The 17,575-nt window shown below is 38.9% G+C and overlaps 1 protein-coding gene across 4 annotated transcripts in view; it reads right to left on the bottom strand.

The window, feature by feature from the left end:
* sorcs1 (sortilin-related VPS10 domain containing receptor 1) overlaps positions 1–17,575 on the bottom strand; it is a 212,376-nt gene that overhangs the window by 129,302 nt on the left and 65,499 nt on the right. For all 4 annotated transcript variants that reach the window (XR_013655855.1, XR_002292451.3, XR_013655856.1 and 1 more), the window contains exons 2-3: positions 13,629–13,696; positions 5,313–5,412 (exon numbers count right to left, since the gene is read on the bottom strand). Coding sequence is in view for 1 of the 4 variants with exons in the window: in XM_011488553.4 (XP_011486855.2) it covers positions 5,313–5,412; positions 13,629–13,696 (168 nt within the window). In the remaining 3 variants the exon portion in view is untranslated. The remainder of the gene's footprint in view (positions 1–5,312; positions 5,413–13,628; positions 13,697–17,575) is intronic.

A 17,575-nucleotide genomic window follows, 5' to 3' on the forward strand; every position in this document is an offset into this window, starting at 1 on the left:
CATTTAAAGTCAATACCCCCCAAAAAAAGAGAAATTCAAAGTCATACACATGTTTCGCAGCAACAGAAATACATATTTTTGTTCATATTTTTAGGTGTATTTTGAGAAATCCCCCTTCAGCGGTCAATGACGTCATCGTGCAATGCTTTGTTTATTTATTGTCAACAACCTTCAGCCCTATGAAAAATATACATATATGTATATTTAAAAAAAGGTTCAGCTGGAAGGTATCCAGGGGGCCGAAAACGAAATGCCTTGAGATCGGACTAGGTCTGCACTTTGGGAACAAAATGGTAAATGGTAAATGGCGTATACTTATATAGCGCTTTCTACCTTCTTTCGAAGGCCCAAAGCGCTTTACAGTCACAGTCCCATTCATCCATGCACACACACATTTACACACACATTCTCACACACTGAAAGAACAAAGAACTCGCACCGGTTAAAAAAAGATCTCATACGGTGCGGTGAGGTCATTGAGTCCTTTGAAAACCTTCTCATAACCTTCAAAGTGGGTTCTGTGCTGATAAGGGCAACCAATGCAAACAGGTGAGTTCAGGTGTCGTTTACAACTGTTACTGTCTATCTATCAAGACACTTCACCCTCCCTGCCTCCAGTGTGGCTCTACTGGTCTTTGAATGTGCATGAACGTCCCGATGGTCAGAGGGGCCGTAAGCGTGTACTGGCAGCCACGCCTCTGTCAGACTGCCCCAGGGCAGCTGTGGCTACATTGGCTTACCATCACCAAGTATGAATAAGGAATAAATGAATAGTGGATAAGCTCTTTCAGCGCAGAAAAATCCAATCCTTAAGTATTAATTATTATTATTATTTTTATTATTATTTACCGGTTTATGAGCGTGTTTTGTTCAGGATGAGTGGAAATGTCAAAGACCCCTACGTCATTTTTACTTTGCAGCTGGCCATGGTGCTGGGATTCAGGTACCACAGCTGGTCAGAGGACAGATAACTGGCGTTCATGTCTAAAAAAAACATTTTTTTTGGTATCTTAGAGATCTCAAATGAATTTTTTAACCTAACAATAATTGGTTATATAATGAAGAAAAAAATATTTTGAACATTTTGTGGAGTGGCTTCATAAAGCTAATAAAAACAAGAAAATTAATAGCTGAAATCAGGCCTGGACTTGAACATTTTTGCTCTATATGGTGAAGTTCTCTGAAACATATTTTACATTATTTACTGATGTAAATAATGCTTTAAACATATTTTTATTTTGCTGAATAATGTTTTTTTTTTTTAGATACTTGGCATCTGTTTTATCCCAACCCAAAAAGTATTTAAGATAATCTCATTTATGGTCTAGTGGAGCAGAAATTCTAAAAATAATTCTAAAAATAATCTTCTGGTCTGAACAGTAAATTGCTCTCAGTTTTAAATTGTTTTCATGTTTTTACTCTGTTTGAACCAGCCTTTGATGCTGTTTGGTTTTCTGGACTCTTCTTCAGAGTTGGCTGAATATTATATTGTATAGTCTAGTATAGTAGGAATAATACATAGCTGTAAATTTCTCACACATTGATTTTTTGGATCCCAAGAAGAAAAAAAAGTTCATATTTCATAGCACTGCATTTGAAAACAGTCTTGATGAGTCGGATGTTTCCAATCTAACCTTGATCAAATGTATCTACGAATCGGAATCAAATTGAACCGTAATGAACTTTGATAAAGCATTTTGAAAGCTTGGGCACAGAAAAGCGAGCAGTTATCTCTGCGGCTCCGTCCAACATTGAACCAGTTTAGAAAGCATCAGATTAGAAACCGACTCCAGCCGCTCTGTTCACATTTATTATGCTGGGCAGCTCTGCAGCTTCAGCTCCCCGAGTGCATGCACAGACTTCCGAATCCAGCTGACATCCAGCAAACAGTAAATCACAGCAGGTGACACATCCTCCTGGTCTGCATGGCAATCAGTCCAAGCAGATAAGGCTGGCAGTGCGCAGCGCTGATAACATCAGTCTCTCAGTCAGACCATCAGCCAGAACGACAGTGTCATTGTTGTGAAAGGAGAGTAGAATAACAGACTGAAACATCTTTAACTATAGTTGATACATATCAGGTAGTATTATCACTGCGTTGAGCTTCTGCATCTTTCCACTGAATCATATGAGTCAACTTTTTCCCCTGCGTCTTGAAAATTAAAAAAATGGATGCATGAGAAAAGCCCAGATGGCGTTAGTTCAGTGGTGTTAAAAATTCTTAATAGCCTTCACATTTTCCAGACCTTCTTGTAATATTTGGTTAAGTGTTTAAGTGAAGGATGCCCTTGCTGACACAACCCTGTATTTTACCCGGGCTAGGGACCGGCACAGGGAGAAGCATATCTGAGCCCCCTGAAGGCTACAAAAGTAGCCAGTAGCATAAAGGGGCTCGCCAAAGGACCCTCACTGAATTAGGGTCATCGCACCCACTGGGAAACGAACCATGGTTTCCCATGCACCAATCCTGCACACAGCCAACCGAGCCATCCATCTGCTAAAGAAGTGCAATTTTGGAATTCCCAACTAGAACATTTTCATCTCCACATCAACTCTGCTTGATGTGGATGATGTTCACAGGGAGAGATGTGACAATAACTCATGACCATCCTACCCAACTGCTTCTTAGATGGTCCTTTAGTAACATCCCATCTTTATCTGCCACAATAATCAACAGAAGTATCATTTGCTCTGCACCATAAGGTGCACATAAAAGCCACAGGGAACCTTATAAATCAGAGCACCTTATGTATGTATTCATTCTAGTGGTGTTCACTGGTGTTGATGCAATTTTTAGATGTACACGGTGCTTTGTCATAATGTATTATGAATTTGCAAACGTGGAAAAAAGGTGTGTGTTGGGAGTTAGCATTGTGAAGGCCTGTTCACACCGTGACTAAACAAAGGGCACCAATGTGAGTGTGCACACCGACGCGAAAAAATGCCACGCGTCAAAGCGTCACTTCTTAAAAAACGCTTCGGGTTCGTCTTTTTGGTTTGACGCGTCGCATCGAAATCTATTCGACCAATGAGAATGGCGCTTTTGCACACGTGTCTGGAGTCTCTGAAGTTACAGTAAAACACAACTTGGGGGCACTCAAACACAAAACTGCCTTGCTGAGCACACATACCAGTGAAAAAGATGAACGCCGAGTTGCATCTACACAGCCGCGAAGAAATAATGACGGACATTCTAAAATATCCCCGAACCAAGCACCAGTTGGAGCAACTGGTGCTTGAAATATTCATGTTTTCTTTGTATGATTCTGACAAGCGCGTAAATACTTGCTCTCTTCTTCTGAGTGAAAAGCGACTTTAAGAAGCGTAAAGTTGCGCAGCGCCACCTTGTGTACAGAAGTATTTCTGTTTTACATTTAGTGCCATCTAATGTCAGGGAATGAAATTGCATGTTCGCTCGGCTCATCGTCAGCGAAAATCGCCTGGGTGTGAACACAAAAAACGTGGCGAAAAACGCTGGCGAATAACGCCTGGCGAATATTTGTCCCGGTGTGTACGGGCCTTGACAGTATTAGTTTTTTTAGCGGCATCAGTTTTTCTTTACGTGTTGCAAACGAGGTAGAGAGTTGCAGATATTGTCAATACCTTTACGCCGCCAACGCTTCTGACATGGTAATGTGTAGCGTGTTACAAACAAGTTCTAGAATTAATGCTAAGCTTAAGTCTGATAAACTGAGGGTCGTATTTCTGACTCGTCTCGCTTACGTAATCAGCCTTATGGTTTGATGCACCTCGAGAGAGACATTTTTTTCGGTTATGTTAAACACACAAACCTAAAACATCAACATAAACATTGACACTGAACAATGTCAACATAAACATTGAACAAAATTAACAGAAAAAGCTGTCGGGTGAAGTCAAGGCTTATTTCCCCGACTCTAATTACAAATATCACATCTACCAATAAATTGATAGAACATTAAAAAAAAAAAAAAGAATAGAAAAAATATGACACATATGGTAATAGACCATTCATCGTCTCTGTGTGCAACCAGACAATGTGATTAACCGTTATCTGGTTTGTTTTTGTGATATTTCTATCCATGCTTTGTAAGTTCGTTTTTTTATTTAACTTCTTTTTTTTTCTTTTCATTAAATTCTTTAAATTCTAGTTTTGCTCTTTTTCATAGTCTTACTTAGTTTTGGTTATTTTTCAAAGCAGCTGTAATCGCTTTGCTAATTGCTCTCAGTGTTTTGGCATATTTTAAGTTTTCTCCATTCTGAATTCAGCTGAATCCCCTGGTTCAGTTGATTTAATAAACAAATAAAGGTCCTATCATCGAAAACACAGCAAGCATAATGAAGAAAAAACAGTTAAATATGCCTTAAGAGTGGAGCAATGGGACTGTGGTTTATCACCTCATAATGCCACGGTTACTGCTACAGTTATTTCCTGCAGTTAATTGAAAATGCAAACATAAGATGGTAAATTTTGAAATTTGCCAACAATAAATGTTTAACTCTACAGGTTCAATGATCCTGAATGCATGGCACCACTGCAACAAACTTCAACATGTTGGCCCGTTGATGCCAAAATCTCTGCAACAAAGCAGCATCATACATGGGGAGGGAATACATTTCTTTGAACGCCATGAATTTTTAATCCATTTTAAGTGTTTTTGTCAGCATCAATGTGCTTTATGATAGTTGTAACCCAAATTTTCTTGACATTTAAATTTTTTGTGCTGTTACATTTTTCTCTCTCTTTCTGGCACTTCCATTTGTGCTGATATCATTATTTATTCACATTCATATTTTAGTGACACTTCCTTCACTTGTGATCAGTGTTGCACCTCTAAACTTAGCTTTTCTGCTCATTGAACAAGTGCACCTTCCTCACAAATAAGGGAATCGTTCAAATACAGAAATAAAAAAAAGGCTGTCCATCAGGTCTGTTCTGCTAAAAGATTTTATCCTAAACAATCTTTTGTTTTTATATTGTCTTTGTCACCGTGAAAACATTTTCATGACCATCATTTAATCGGAAGAAATGGCAGGGACACAGCTTTCTAAGAAAGCTGCAAAAACAATCCCGTCCTTTTCTTTTATCCTTTTTATCAGCCATGAAATCCATATTAATTCATTTTGCGAGCTAGGGGGTGTTTACTCAGCTGCCAGGCTTCGCTCTCTGTCTACTCTAATGTCAATGAATGAAATAAATAAATGAAGTATGAGTCAGACACGATCGAGTCAGTCAGTTCTGACTCTTGCTTCTGTCTGGCTGGCAGAGGTGAGGAAAAAGGTTTTCTGACTTGTCATAATTTTGTGTGAACATAAGTTGCTGCGTTTCTCACCTTTCTCTTGTTGTTGGGGCTCACGTACAGATAACTGAGGATGGTTTTTGCTCCCACTTTGTCGTTCAGCTTCTGGTATGTTGTGCCGTAGTCTGTTGACCTGAAATGTAATCACAGTTTGTTAAACATCTGTTTAGTTATTTTCCGCAATTAAAAAGAGTTCCTCAGACATTTAGAGTGAGACATTTAGAGTGAACTGATTTGATTGGGATCAGTTTGGCGTCATAAATCTCAGGAGAAACACCCACTATATCCCAAACCTCCAAAGCGTGTGATGCACAGTGGAATCTGAAAAGGAAACTCATGGGAACCAATTTAGAAAATACTTTCGATTTATCTGTGAATGGATTTGTGTTTAAGTTTTACCTGCAAATGCCTATTGTTCCTTTCTTTTTCTACAGATTGACAACCTGAAAGGATGTGCGCCATTAGGAAAAGATTCTATTTTCAGCTCCAAATTACATGGGCTGACTACAACTGAAGCGGCGTCCTGGTGAGAGCGTCGCAGAGGAGATGTTTGTCTCCTCCTCCTCCTCCTCCTCATCAGAGTCAGCTCTGCTTCAACCAGCAGGATCCCAACAAGAACACTTGTAGGAAACGCGCTTTCATGTTTACAAAGAAACTAAAAGGTTGCTTTCTGCTGCAGGAAATGTGAAAAACATCCATGTGCTGACAGATGAATTGCTCATTACTTTGTTTTACATCAGTAAATAATGTAAAATATGTTTCAGAGAACTTTACCATAAAGAGCAAAAATGTTAAAGTCCAGGCCTGATTTCAGCTATTCTTTTTCTAGTTTTTAATAGCTTTACGAAGCACCAGAAACTCAGTTTGAAACCTCACGCAGAGAAACTAGAGATTTTTCTTTGATTGCAGCTCAAACATGAAAAACGGAGAATCCTGAACTTTATGACTTCAAGCTTTTAAGTTTCACAAAACAGAGCAAACTCGACTTTATTCAATACAATTTCAGAGCATCTATGGTTGACCTGTTTTAGTCAGGACTTGTTTCTAAAAAAATGATGTGTTTTAGGAATTTCTGTTGGAATTTGGAGCACTTTAGTCAACAAAATAGCACTGTTGAAGGTCTGCAAAGACAGGTTTAGGGTTAACTCGCACCTGGCAAACCGTACTGAGAGGTACTGGCATTTTGATCAACCTCAGTGAACCCCAGCAGGGCTCGTGGAAAAAAAAAAAAAAAAAAAAAAACTTCTGGTAAAGTTGAAAATAACTACCAAAGACCAAATTCCAGATGTAATGTTATTTTTTATAATATCCAATAAGCTGTTAAATTATGATCCAAAATCCAGTTTTAATCAACAAAAAGATTTTCTGCTGAAATAAAAAATGTATGTCTTGAAACACTGAAGTTCAGAAAATCAGTGGAGTTAAAAAGAACCTTTTTTGAGGGGAACCTTTTCTTTCTTACACAGCGTAAAGGTTCAAAAAAACAGATTTAAAATGGGAAATTGAGTTGGTGCCTTTGCAAGTCTTGTAAAAGTAAATCAAATTCTGATTGGGTTTGGTTTGGATTTTAGCGTTTCAGACCATCTCTGTGACTCTGAGCAACTTAGCAAAGCTGTCAGATCTAATTTGTTGTGAAAGGCCCGAGGCTTATTCAAGGAGCTCTATTTGCGTCACATGGGGCTAAAGAAAAGGGCTAAAGCATGCAAATCTTAAAAACGCAGCAAAGATGCCTCTGAAAGCTCAAGTCACTTCAAATAAAGCAATCACATATATCGACTGAAGTTCTCTTTTTTTCATTTTAGTCGTTAAATCCAGGCTGTGGTTCTCGTTTTAAGGGACTTTTCAGAGAGTTTCACACCTTGCCTTTACCACGAAAACATGAAGATGTATAATCCATTGAAATCTGCAATGGACTGGTTTCCCCTAAGAACCGATGAATTTCCATCCAATAGAAGAGGGTGGCTTCATTTATCAGAAACTATCAGAACTAGGGTTCACTGGACAATGACATCATCGGCTTATTGATCGGCTCCTGTCCTGGAATAACTTGATTTAGGGTCCAGTGATGTATTTTAAGCTTCGCAGCAGCTTTGAAAATGAAGCAGTAGACCCCCGCAGATCTCAGGAAGATGAAAGAGGCAGTTAGAGAAAATTGACACTTTTTCAAGGACAGTAATGCCATCTGAATGCAGCGTGTCCTGTCTCACATGCAGCTGTAAATTCTGGCTGAGGATAAGGAGGCTGCAGCAGCTGCAGGCAGCCAGAGGCTTCACAAAGTCCTCCTGGGTTAAACAAGCATCTTAAGAATGTCTGATGTGATGTAGGATAATGTCTGTGTCCTGTCTTTGCCATTCTGAATGCCTTGAAATGACTTCTGGGCTTCTTCTGAAAAAACTTCCACACCAAACCAAAAGCCTAAAACCTTCTCAAACTCCCTTTTACTCTCCCTGATTAAAATTCTGTCTGCAGCCACATATTAAAAGGATTATTAGATAGTTTAACTTCGAACTTCTGAAATCTACTACGCATTGATCGGCAGCAACTGAGCAGCGTTTACATTCTCTGTGGGGAATTTGATTAATCACGGTTTGTAAGATGAGCGCTTCGTGCATCTCTGAATAGTTAACTGCATCAGTGTGCAAAAAACACCAGCAGCACTTCATCAGAGAGCGGACAGCGGCGGCAGGAGGCCGGATTTATGAAGCAGTCATACAGAAGCTCTCTGAGGCTGAATCACCGTCTTTGCTCCATCCGCATGATTCCAGCCCGTCATATTTGGAAGTAAGAGTCTCTGTTAGCATGAGGGGTGTTGAAAAACTGCACAGGAGGTTACTTGTTCAAATATATTGAAAAAAGCTTAAATCATCCCTGATGTATTCTCTTATTGGTTAATCTAAATTGTCTCTAGGTGTGAATGTCAGAGTGCATGGGTGTGTGATTGGGGACACTCTACCCTACGACAGACTGGCGACCTGTCTAGGTTGCCGCCCTGCCTTCGCTCACAAGTGGCCGGGATAGGCTCCGGCAGCCCTGTGACCCCGAAAGGGAATAAACAGAGGAAGATGAATTATGAATGAAATGCTGTTATTCTTTTTTTTTTTTTTAAAGAAGACAGTTTCATCAAATTCTTTTTTAAATAAATATTTTTCTAACCTTTTACAGTGTAACTTTCTACACAACAGCTACACTATTTAGTTCACAAACCTCTCTTCCTGTTTCTTAGCACATATGTTCTAATTTCTATAATATAATAACTGTTAAAACATTTCCTATGTCTGATTAGGTTAGAAGTATTTATAAAAATTAATATTTTTTTCTGCTCTGTAAAGTGATCATTATTGTTCTGAGTTTTGGATGAAGATACATAAAGGTTTTATTTCAATGAGTTGCTCCAACTCCAAAATGACAATAATGAAAGGATGAAGATTAGAACAAAGAGGAAAAAAGATTAAGATTAAAACAAAGATGAAGGTGATGAAGAAAGAAAAATCGATAAACATGAAAACCACAAGTTGTTGTTTCGCCATATTCCTTCAGGAGTCACCATAGCAAAACAGCTTCTACTGAGACTCACATTTGGTTTGGCAGAGATCGTTACGCCTGTGTAGGTGCCATGACTATTCGGCCTGCAATAACCATTCGGGGTCCTTTCGACTAATGATGACATCACACTACGGTAACCCCACTTGGACAAACTATTCAACATCGAGATCTACTCGGGCTCTACATATTTTCATTTCACGATTCCTTTTGTAATAAAAACGTATTTTCCCTCGTAAGTTGTGTCTGACATTATTCTTTGTAATGTTTATGGAGAGATTTTGCCAAAACCCACTTTGTAAAAAGATCTGTGGCTGTTAGAATGAACCTGCTGCTCCACAAAAAAGAACCGTGTCTCTGAGCAGAGCAGCTGGAGTCTCACAGCTTCGGGTTCGCAGGCAGGGAAGGTGCTTTGTTATAATGTTCGGTCCCGAGAAGGGTTCGGAAAGCAGTCCGTTCTGCTGCAAATGAAGTTAATAACCATATCAATGATAAAAGCACGTTTAGAAGACAATCTCGCTCCATGTCGGAGCTCTGTTTGTTTACAACAGACTTCATAATATCTTCTTCTATGGTAGTATCCTAATTTGGCCAGACCAATCACTATCTGAAACATCATCGGCCAATCACATATGTGACGTCAGCACTAGTCGAAGGACCCTGAATGGTTATTGCAGGCCGAATGGTTGTGGTACCTACACCGCATTCCCTTCCTCACACAAACCTGTATTTGATCTGGGCTGGGGGCAGGCACAAGGACACCCAGAATTGGGCCCTATGGGGGTTCAGCTAATACCTAAGAATTGAATCTGAATTTGAGCTCATTGCACCCCCTGGGAATCGAACCTTAGTTTCCCATGCGCCAGGCTTACACACAGCCAATTTAGCCATTAAACATGAAAACCATACATAAAAATGACAAAGATGATAAATAAGATTATAAATAAGATAACCAAGTTATACATAGTTAAAATAATTTTATTTAAAAAAATGCTTTTAAAACAATGTGATAGTAAATCATTAAATACAGCATTAAAACTAATCACTAATTATGTTGCTAATGTGAACATTATTACAATGGCAATGACAGATACAAAATCAAAGTAAGTTCAACTTTTTTAGATTGTAATTATAGGATGTCCCCAGATTTATTTCTAATTTTTTGTGTTTTTGTTAATTCTGCATCCTTTCAGAAATAGTAATTTTTGTATCACCAATGACTTTGTAAGAGAAATGGACTCAGCGTGTGTGACGTCACAGAAAATGGACTTCTTCTGGCTCCAACCAAATGAAATCAATTCAGTGGCCAGATTTTCATGATATGGACGCTGCCATATTGGAGCCAGACAATGTCAGTACACAGTGATTGATCTATGGCAACCACTCCCACCAATCCCTTTTAATGAAGGTGGGCTCGGAAGAATCTATAAGTCAAAGTTTTGAATGTTCAACATAGGGGCCCAGCGGACACCACATACTTTCATTGAGGCATCTAATCGGTCTGTTTATGACCTGGATTACTTGCAAAAAGAAATAATATGGAAAAAATAGGATTAGCCAGAATACGTTAATAAGGTATCAGAGCAAGAATGGCTATACTGAATGACTAAGTAATAGCTGTTTATTTCGCACAAGAAGCCTATGGGAGTTTAGCTTCTTGGAACCACTGGATACTTTTTGTTTGGAATACAAAGGGGTGGGGTGACTCCATCCAGTTATCGTATACAGTCAATGGGTATGACTCATCCTTCTGAGAACCATTTGTGTAAGGCAACAGGTAATCCTAAGCACTAAGATCCAAAGAACATCCCACATCAGAAAGCGCAATAACCTAAATGGTCAATACTAAAGAGTCAATATTTGACTGCAGACATTGGCTCATTAAGTTTTGGACCAATCCAATTCTTAGCTGTAAATTAAACAAAGCTCAGAAAAAAAACAAGTCAAAGCTTTTTTCCTCTGAATGTCTGCCTTTGCTGAGGAACGTTGCCAACAAAGCTATGACGGACAGGTTGACACGCTTATGCATGCAGTCATCCCATCACCTCACAGGGAAAAAGGAGTTTCATGCTGTTACCTCATGCGGCTGTTTGAGGGCACAACCAGCAGCGACGCCTTGTTTAGCATTCTCCCTGAGGAGAGCTGAAATTCTTCCGGATCAGAATCTATTTATTTGTTGCTTTCCTGCCCTGTCCATCTTCCCGACTGCAAGCTGTCCACTAATATCCCGTGCCCTCATTAGGCTCTTCACCCACTAAGACTTGCATCATCCCCTCACTCATCCGTCTTTCTGTCAATCTGTCGGGCTTTTTCCACCTGCGTCTTTAATCATCCGTCCATTACCAGAGGTTCTGCTTTCTCAAGGCATCAGATTTATAACGCCGTTAGTGAAGCCTCAGAAGTGGAGGCACCATTACGAGGGTAATGTAGTAGCAGCATGTGAGACATGGAGGAACAGCCTCACTTGACCCTCTATGAGCTAAGTGCACTCATAAAACGGTACATTTACTTTTGCTGTGTGTGGGAGCACAAGCCTGGAGGCAGCCTCAGAGAAAAAGGACAAAAGGGAAATATTTGAAATACTTTCCTCAAGCAAAGTCGATCCTGCACAGGTCAATGATAAAACCTGTCAGACTCCACAGGAGCAGCTCACTTGAAGCTCTTCATTTGTTTGAGATCAATTAAAGTTCTTTTTAAATGTCTCCACCTGCCAGGGTAAATGGATTGATGGCCGTGACATAATCTTTACAGAAGTCATTATAAAGGTTCTGTTGGTGATCGTAGAGCATCTTCAGATCAATGTGTTTCTATTTTTGCCTGGATTCTGTTCTTAAAAAAACTGGAGGAACTAAATCTTAAGGACGCACACACTGAGAATGTGAAAATAGAGGAAGTCAGTGCTTTTTCAATATAAAGATTCAAACAATGGAACAAGAATGCAAAGAGATCTGGAGATTTGGAGAGGGAGGGGTTTGAGCAGCCTTTCTTCCAGTGTTCAGGGGTTTAAACCTAAGACTAGACCTTCAGTATCCCTGGGTGAGACACCAAACCCCACCAAGCTCTCATTACTATTTGGATAATAATGTTTGCAAAAGCTATATTCTTGTGAAATCCTGCACAAAAGCAGTAAATATTAAGAAAATAAATGAAGTGGTCCAAATTCCAGAGGTTGTGATGCATCTGTGGTGCTTTATATACTTAGCAGAACTGGTTTGACTGATAACAGGGATTTTCTTTATATTTTTTTATTTTTTCAGTCAGGAGCCTCTTCTGAAGGGGATGTTTAGGGGAGAAAAGCTTGAGAGAGAAGTTAAAAAGGGGGATGATTAGAAGACATTAAAAAAAATGTGTTTTTAAAGCATCATTGTTACAGTCTGCTCTGCTGCACATCGTTTAAGATTGGTAAAGGCAGGAAATTTTAGGTATTTGCTTTGTCTGCGCTATTAAAAAAGTAACAAGAAAATTTAAAACTGTTTCTTAAAAACCTACTCCAATGAAAATTGTTTTTTTTTGCTGGTTTAACTATGTTTCTGTAGCATTTTCCGCATGATGGAGGACGTAAATAAAGAAAATTAAGCATAAAATTGCATTTTGAGTAAATTCTGAGTAAAGATAAGATTTAAAAAATGCTGTTAGAAAAAGCTTGTAGATGTAAGATCTACTATCAGCAGGCAAAAAACTCCCTGCTCTGTTGCGTTCTAATGCATCCACTTGCAGACAAATAGAGCCACGTCTGTTTTCATTGTTCTCATCTGGCATCTGGCTGAAAATGTACAGTTTGATAGCCCCAATACTGTTCACCACTTTTGTTGCATCGGTAATGTTAGGTTGGGGTTGTGAGGGGCTGTAAGCTAGTGGAAAAGAGTGTAAACTAATGGAAATTAAATAAGTGCAAGCGTACTCCGTTCTAGAAAACTTTTTTTTTTTTTTGGATAAAAAACTAAATCATTATAATTCCAGGACCACAGAGAACAGGTTTATAATAGATCAAAAGAGGAACAGAAGGGTTATTTAAATATAACCAAGATGTCCAATGAGTAAAAATGAAGAAAATTAAACAGTAATTGCTCACAAGTTCCAAACATTGAATGTCAAGCCTCTGTGTCTGAGATTCAACTTCAAGTTTCTAATATTTTCTAGCCATTAACAAACAATCTTGACATGCAATGTGACCCCTCTGAGAAAGACAGTACAACATCCAAAAAGAAAATAATAATAATAATAAATAAATGGTTTAAATGAATAAAGGGAAAATAACCTTATAGCTAACAGATATAATTAGCTCTACAGTGCAACCACTTCACAAGTGACGCAGGGTTCAGTTTTGAAAGTAAATAAAGTAGATAAATCTGATCTGTAAACTCTACATTGTAGAATTTACAAATCAGATTTATCTTGACCTAAACTGACTACTAACTAAACAAAATTAATCAAAAAAATCCCAGTTACTTTTTTTGTTTTCCCCAGCATATGTTCTGTTACAAACCAACTCATTTGTTTGCAGCTAATTCTTTCTTTCGAGCATCGACAAGCCCTTCTGCTTTGGTGGTTTGTAAAGCAACCAAAGAGTGCATGCCACCACAAACTGCATGGGAGGATTAAAACAGCTGCATCCATGCAGAGACCTGTACTGTCATTGGTAATGTGAGTTCTGCCTACACCCGAAAACTATATGTCAATCTTCCTTGAATGAGGCTAAAGTTCAAAGATGACCCATATGGGATTTGCTGATGAGTCCACCCTCACTAACTTTGCTAGTATTACCATTATACAATTTAAACTACTAATAGGATAATTTGAAATCCTTACCTCCATAATGAACTCTCAGTCACACTGTTGAGGTTGAAGTCAAGCAGTTTGGTCAACATCAGAATCACCTGCAAAACAAGACAAAGTCTGGAGTCAGAAGACTGATTCCATACAGATAAACAAGCAGTCAGACACAAATGGAGGAACTTTCTAATTGGAAAATGTGTCTAATTATTGCCACATTTTAAGAAGCGGCATAGACCTTTGTTTGAGTTTATCAAAGCTTCAGTTGCCATGGAAATAGGGGGTATAAGAAGCCTCGAACATGTGACAATTCCAGCTGCCATGCTACAGACATAAATCAGTGAATAAATGCTGTTTAAGTGTATTGGAGAGGGCAAAAGGAAACAGCAAGAACTTGCCAAAGCTATGGAAAAAGAAAATAAAGAAAATAAGCTCCCCATCATCAAATCAGACAGCAGCTTCTTTGTTTTCTATCTGTGTCAGTAGCAACAAAATCATTTCTACAGAAAGATGCGTCGCAGAATTTTTTTGGATCCAATACCAACAACCCTACCAAGAAAAGTTGTTCTTGAATCTGGTCTAAAAATTGAATAACGGACTTATAATCCAGTCCACATTAATTCTAGTTGTGTTTTCTGATTTCCAATTGATTTGGCGTACGGCTCACAAAAATCTGTTTCAAAATGTTTTCAGTTTGACTTGTGAAATGTACTGTCCTCCAACAGTTTATGATCTTATTTGAATAAAGTTCGAGTAATTTCTTAAAAATAAAACCTGTCTTTTCCTGTAACCCTTGTGCTACACTAGGTACTTTAACGTTGCGAGTTGGATCATCTAGACCCACTAGACAGTGCGCTGAACCTTTTTCCTACTATGATTTGTGAACCTCACTGGTGTCCATGGATTACATTAAAAGTTTCCGCCTTTATCCACCTTTTTCATGGTATGGAGAACACGTCAATGTAAGGGTGGGGTCATAGGATAGCACAAGGGTTGAAGCCATGGAGGGGTAAAAGGATCACATGTGGCTCTGGAGCCTCAGGTTGCAGACCCCTGGTTTAAGATTTTCTGTGCGCATCTTTAAAGATCAGCTCCCTCAAATCGATTTAAACATTTTAGACAACAATGCCAACAAACACAGAGTGTCTTCTTTTTACCATTTTAGCTTGAGTTCACAACTTTAAAGATTGTGGTTCTTTTCTGACAGTGCATTTGGGTGTTTTTGCTTTATTAAGCAGTCTTCGTCAGATAGAAGTAAATTCACCGGAAAGAAGTGAAATCCATTTAAACCCAGGAGATCTCCATCTGCCTAACTAAGTTTCCTTCAGGCTGCACTGCTGCACACTGGGGCTGCTGCAAATCATCTAATTGTTTCAGAGTCATTATTTAATCATATCATATTGATTTTAACGCTCTGCAGTAAACATTCGGGTTTTTTACTTAACGCCTTTGAGGTGTGCAGGAGGGTGAGAAAGTGGGTCAGCTACAGACTTAAAGGAAAAACTGAAGAAGAAATATCATATTTGACTCTGAGGGTGAGAAGTAAAGAAGGATTAAACCTCACAATGTATTTACTCTGTATCTGGATGTGTTTTAAATGAAGGAACCCAGAAGAAGCTGGGAAAGAAAAGGTTATTTCATTTTGATCACTTTGAGGGAATCCTCCGAGATGTTCTTTCACTTAAACTCTGACCATAAGGTCGACCGATAACAGTCAGGAATCACTTTGGCTGACCTGTGAATGGATAAATGGCAGTGAAGCACAACCTTAGGCTTCTGCAGAAATCCAATTATGGTGATGTTTTCACACTCATGTTAGCTGACACAGGTACATAAAAGGTAAAACATTGAATCTATCAATAGGTAAAACAACTTTTGTAGTGTTAAATGTTTTGCATTTCTGCTACTTTATAAACATGTTTGTGATCTGTCAGTGTTTAGAGCGCATCCCCCTGATGAAGACTTGACGAAAACACACGCATCAATTTTAAAACACGTTCTACAGCCTAGTGTTTCACACAGCATGAGACCTTCATCTGCTGAACTTTTTTTCTAATTGCTGCAAAATTTTAACTCTTTCATCCATTTAATTTTAGCAGCTGTTTTTGAATGGTAGGCTTGTTCAGTTGAAACTGAAACACAGCAAAAAGTTGAAACTGAACAAGGCATGCAACAAAGTTGACTTTGTTGCAGGCGTGCTGATGTTCTTGGTCAGCGATGCTACAAAGTCAAGTTTCATGTTGTCCAAAACCACCCATTTGATTGCATATATGTTAGGGATAAGTTAGGGATGTCCCCCGAAATCAAGCCCAAATATAAAGGTTTAGTCTTGATCAGAATTGGGGGGCCGGTTTAGCTTGTGCTGGTTTGCGGCGCCTTGCGTCCGTGAAACCAGCGCTGTGTATTGTGAGCTTATTTTTACTGATAAATACTATACAAGAATTCTGCATTTAACGAAGAAATCACAACATTTTAATGCCATAAATCCTAGCAGAACATGACAGTAATTTGCACAGGTGCACAAAAACAATTCGGTAATTTTTGCAAGATATACGCACAGTCGTACTTTCGGGATCAATAACTCTTTATAAAAGGTTGAAAACTGACAGCAAGTGTCTCTATTGGTTTGTCTCAACTCTAACAACAACCTACAAAGGCATTTAAAAAAAAAAAAAGATCAGGTTTTTGTTTCTTTTTAATGATAATTTCTCTTTCTGTGCTCCCGACTAAGAGTCAGCAGGGACCGTCTGCAAAGTGCAACCTCTGGGAAAAGTGATGATCTATATATATATATAAAATACACACACAAAAAAACATGAATTCTCAAAAACAAGCAAAAATAATAGATGGTTACATTGATATGCTAGTCATGAATACGTATGTTTGTGCTATAACTGTGATTTTAAAAGAAAGTCAATGTTTTTCAATTTCAACCAATTTAATGGAGATATGTATTACATCTGATCAAAAATGTTCAATAGCTCTGGAGTTACTAATGCTACAGACACCAAACTTTCTCACTAATATCACCTTTTTGTTTTTTTACTAGAAAATATTTTTTCTTTTTCTTTTTTATCGATAGTTGCACTATTTTTACCTGATTCTTAAAGCTGCTCCACAGAAGTGCTTTGTTTAATTGTTAAAGGTCAATAAAGTAAAAGTCACAAACAACCGGGATATGTTAATTAATTTTTGAGCGCTACAAAAGTATGGAATCGGGACTCTATTATCGGCAGATTCTCAGAATTAGATCAGAGCTGATTGGGAAATCCCTATGGAAACCAACGACCATCTCTGACAAATGTCTCTTCATTTAGTGCACTTGTCTTCACGGTGAGTTTCCTGTGGGCACTTTTAGGTTCTTGTTAAAAGTTGAATCCTTACAGCTAAGACTTTTGCTTTAAGTCATGCCGCTTCGTTCACACCGTCTCCAGCTGCTTCCCCTCTGCTCCCCCGAGTTTGATACCTCCACCGCCTGTTGTCAAGGCGGAGGCTGAGTCACACTCAGTGACTTGTGTGACTTTGTGAAGCACAAAATTCCTTAAACTACAAGCTGAACAGACGAAGCTTAGGTAGCAGAACCTGATGGTAAGGTTGGGGCTATTGTGATGGAGCTTGTTAGGTATGCAATAACATCTGCAGCTTCAGAGACACTGGAAACATGTGGCGCAATGGGCTGACCCCTCCCCATCTGGGACTCATTGGAATGAATACAAATAGTCTTCCTGAAATTTCCTTGTCTATAAAAACAGTGACTCCTGACCAGACCTTTCTGTACCAACAAGTAGTGGAGTTGGACGTTTCACTCACAACCCCGCTGCCTTTTTTCCCTGCCGCACATTTATGCTGTCAGAGCATGCAGGAGGTAGCTGGAGGTGGGGTTGTAATTATGTTTGCAACATCTCAGAGCCACTTGTGTGGATGCCTGAATGTCTCAGAAGATTGACGGAGCAGTTAAGATTTTCCGGTTCCGAGTTGTCGCT

The sequence above is a fragment of the Oryzias latipes genome, chromosome 1, assembly GCF_053564925.1.
Source record: "Oryzias latipes strain Hd-rR chromosome 1, Olatipes_Hd-rR_3.1".
In the NCBI taxonomy this organism is placed as follows: domain Eukaryota; kingdom Metazoa; phylum Chordata; class Actinopteri; order Beloniformes; family Adrianichthyidae; genus Oryzias; species Oryzias latipes.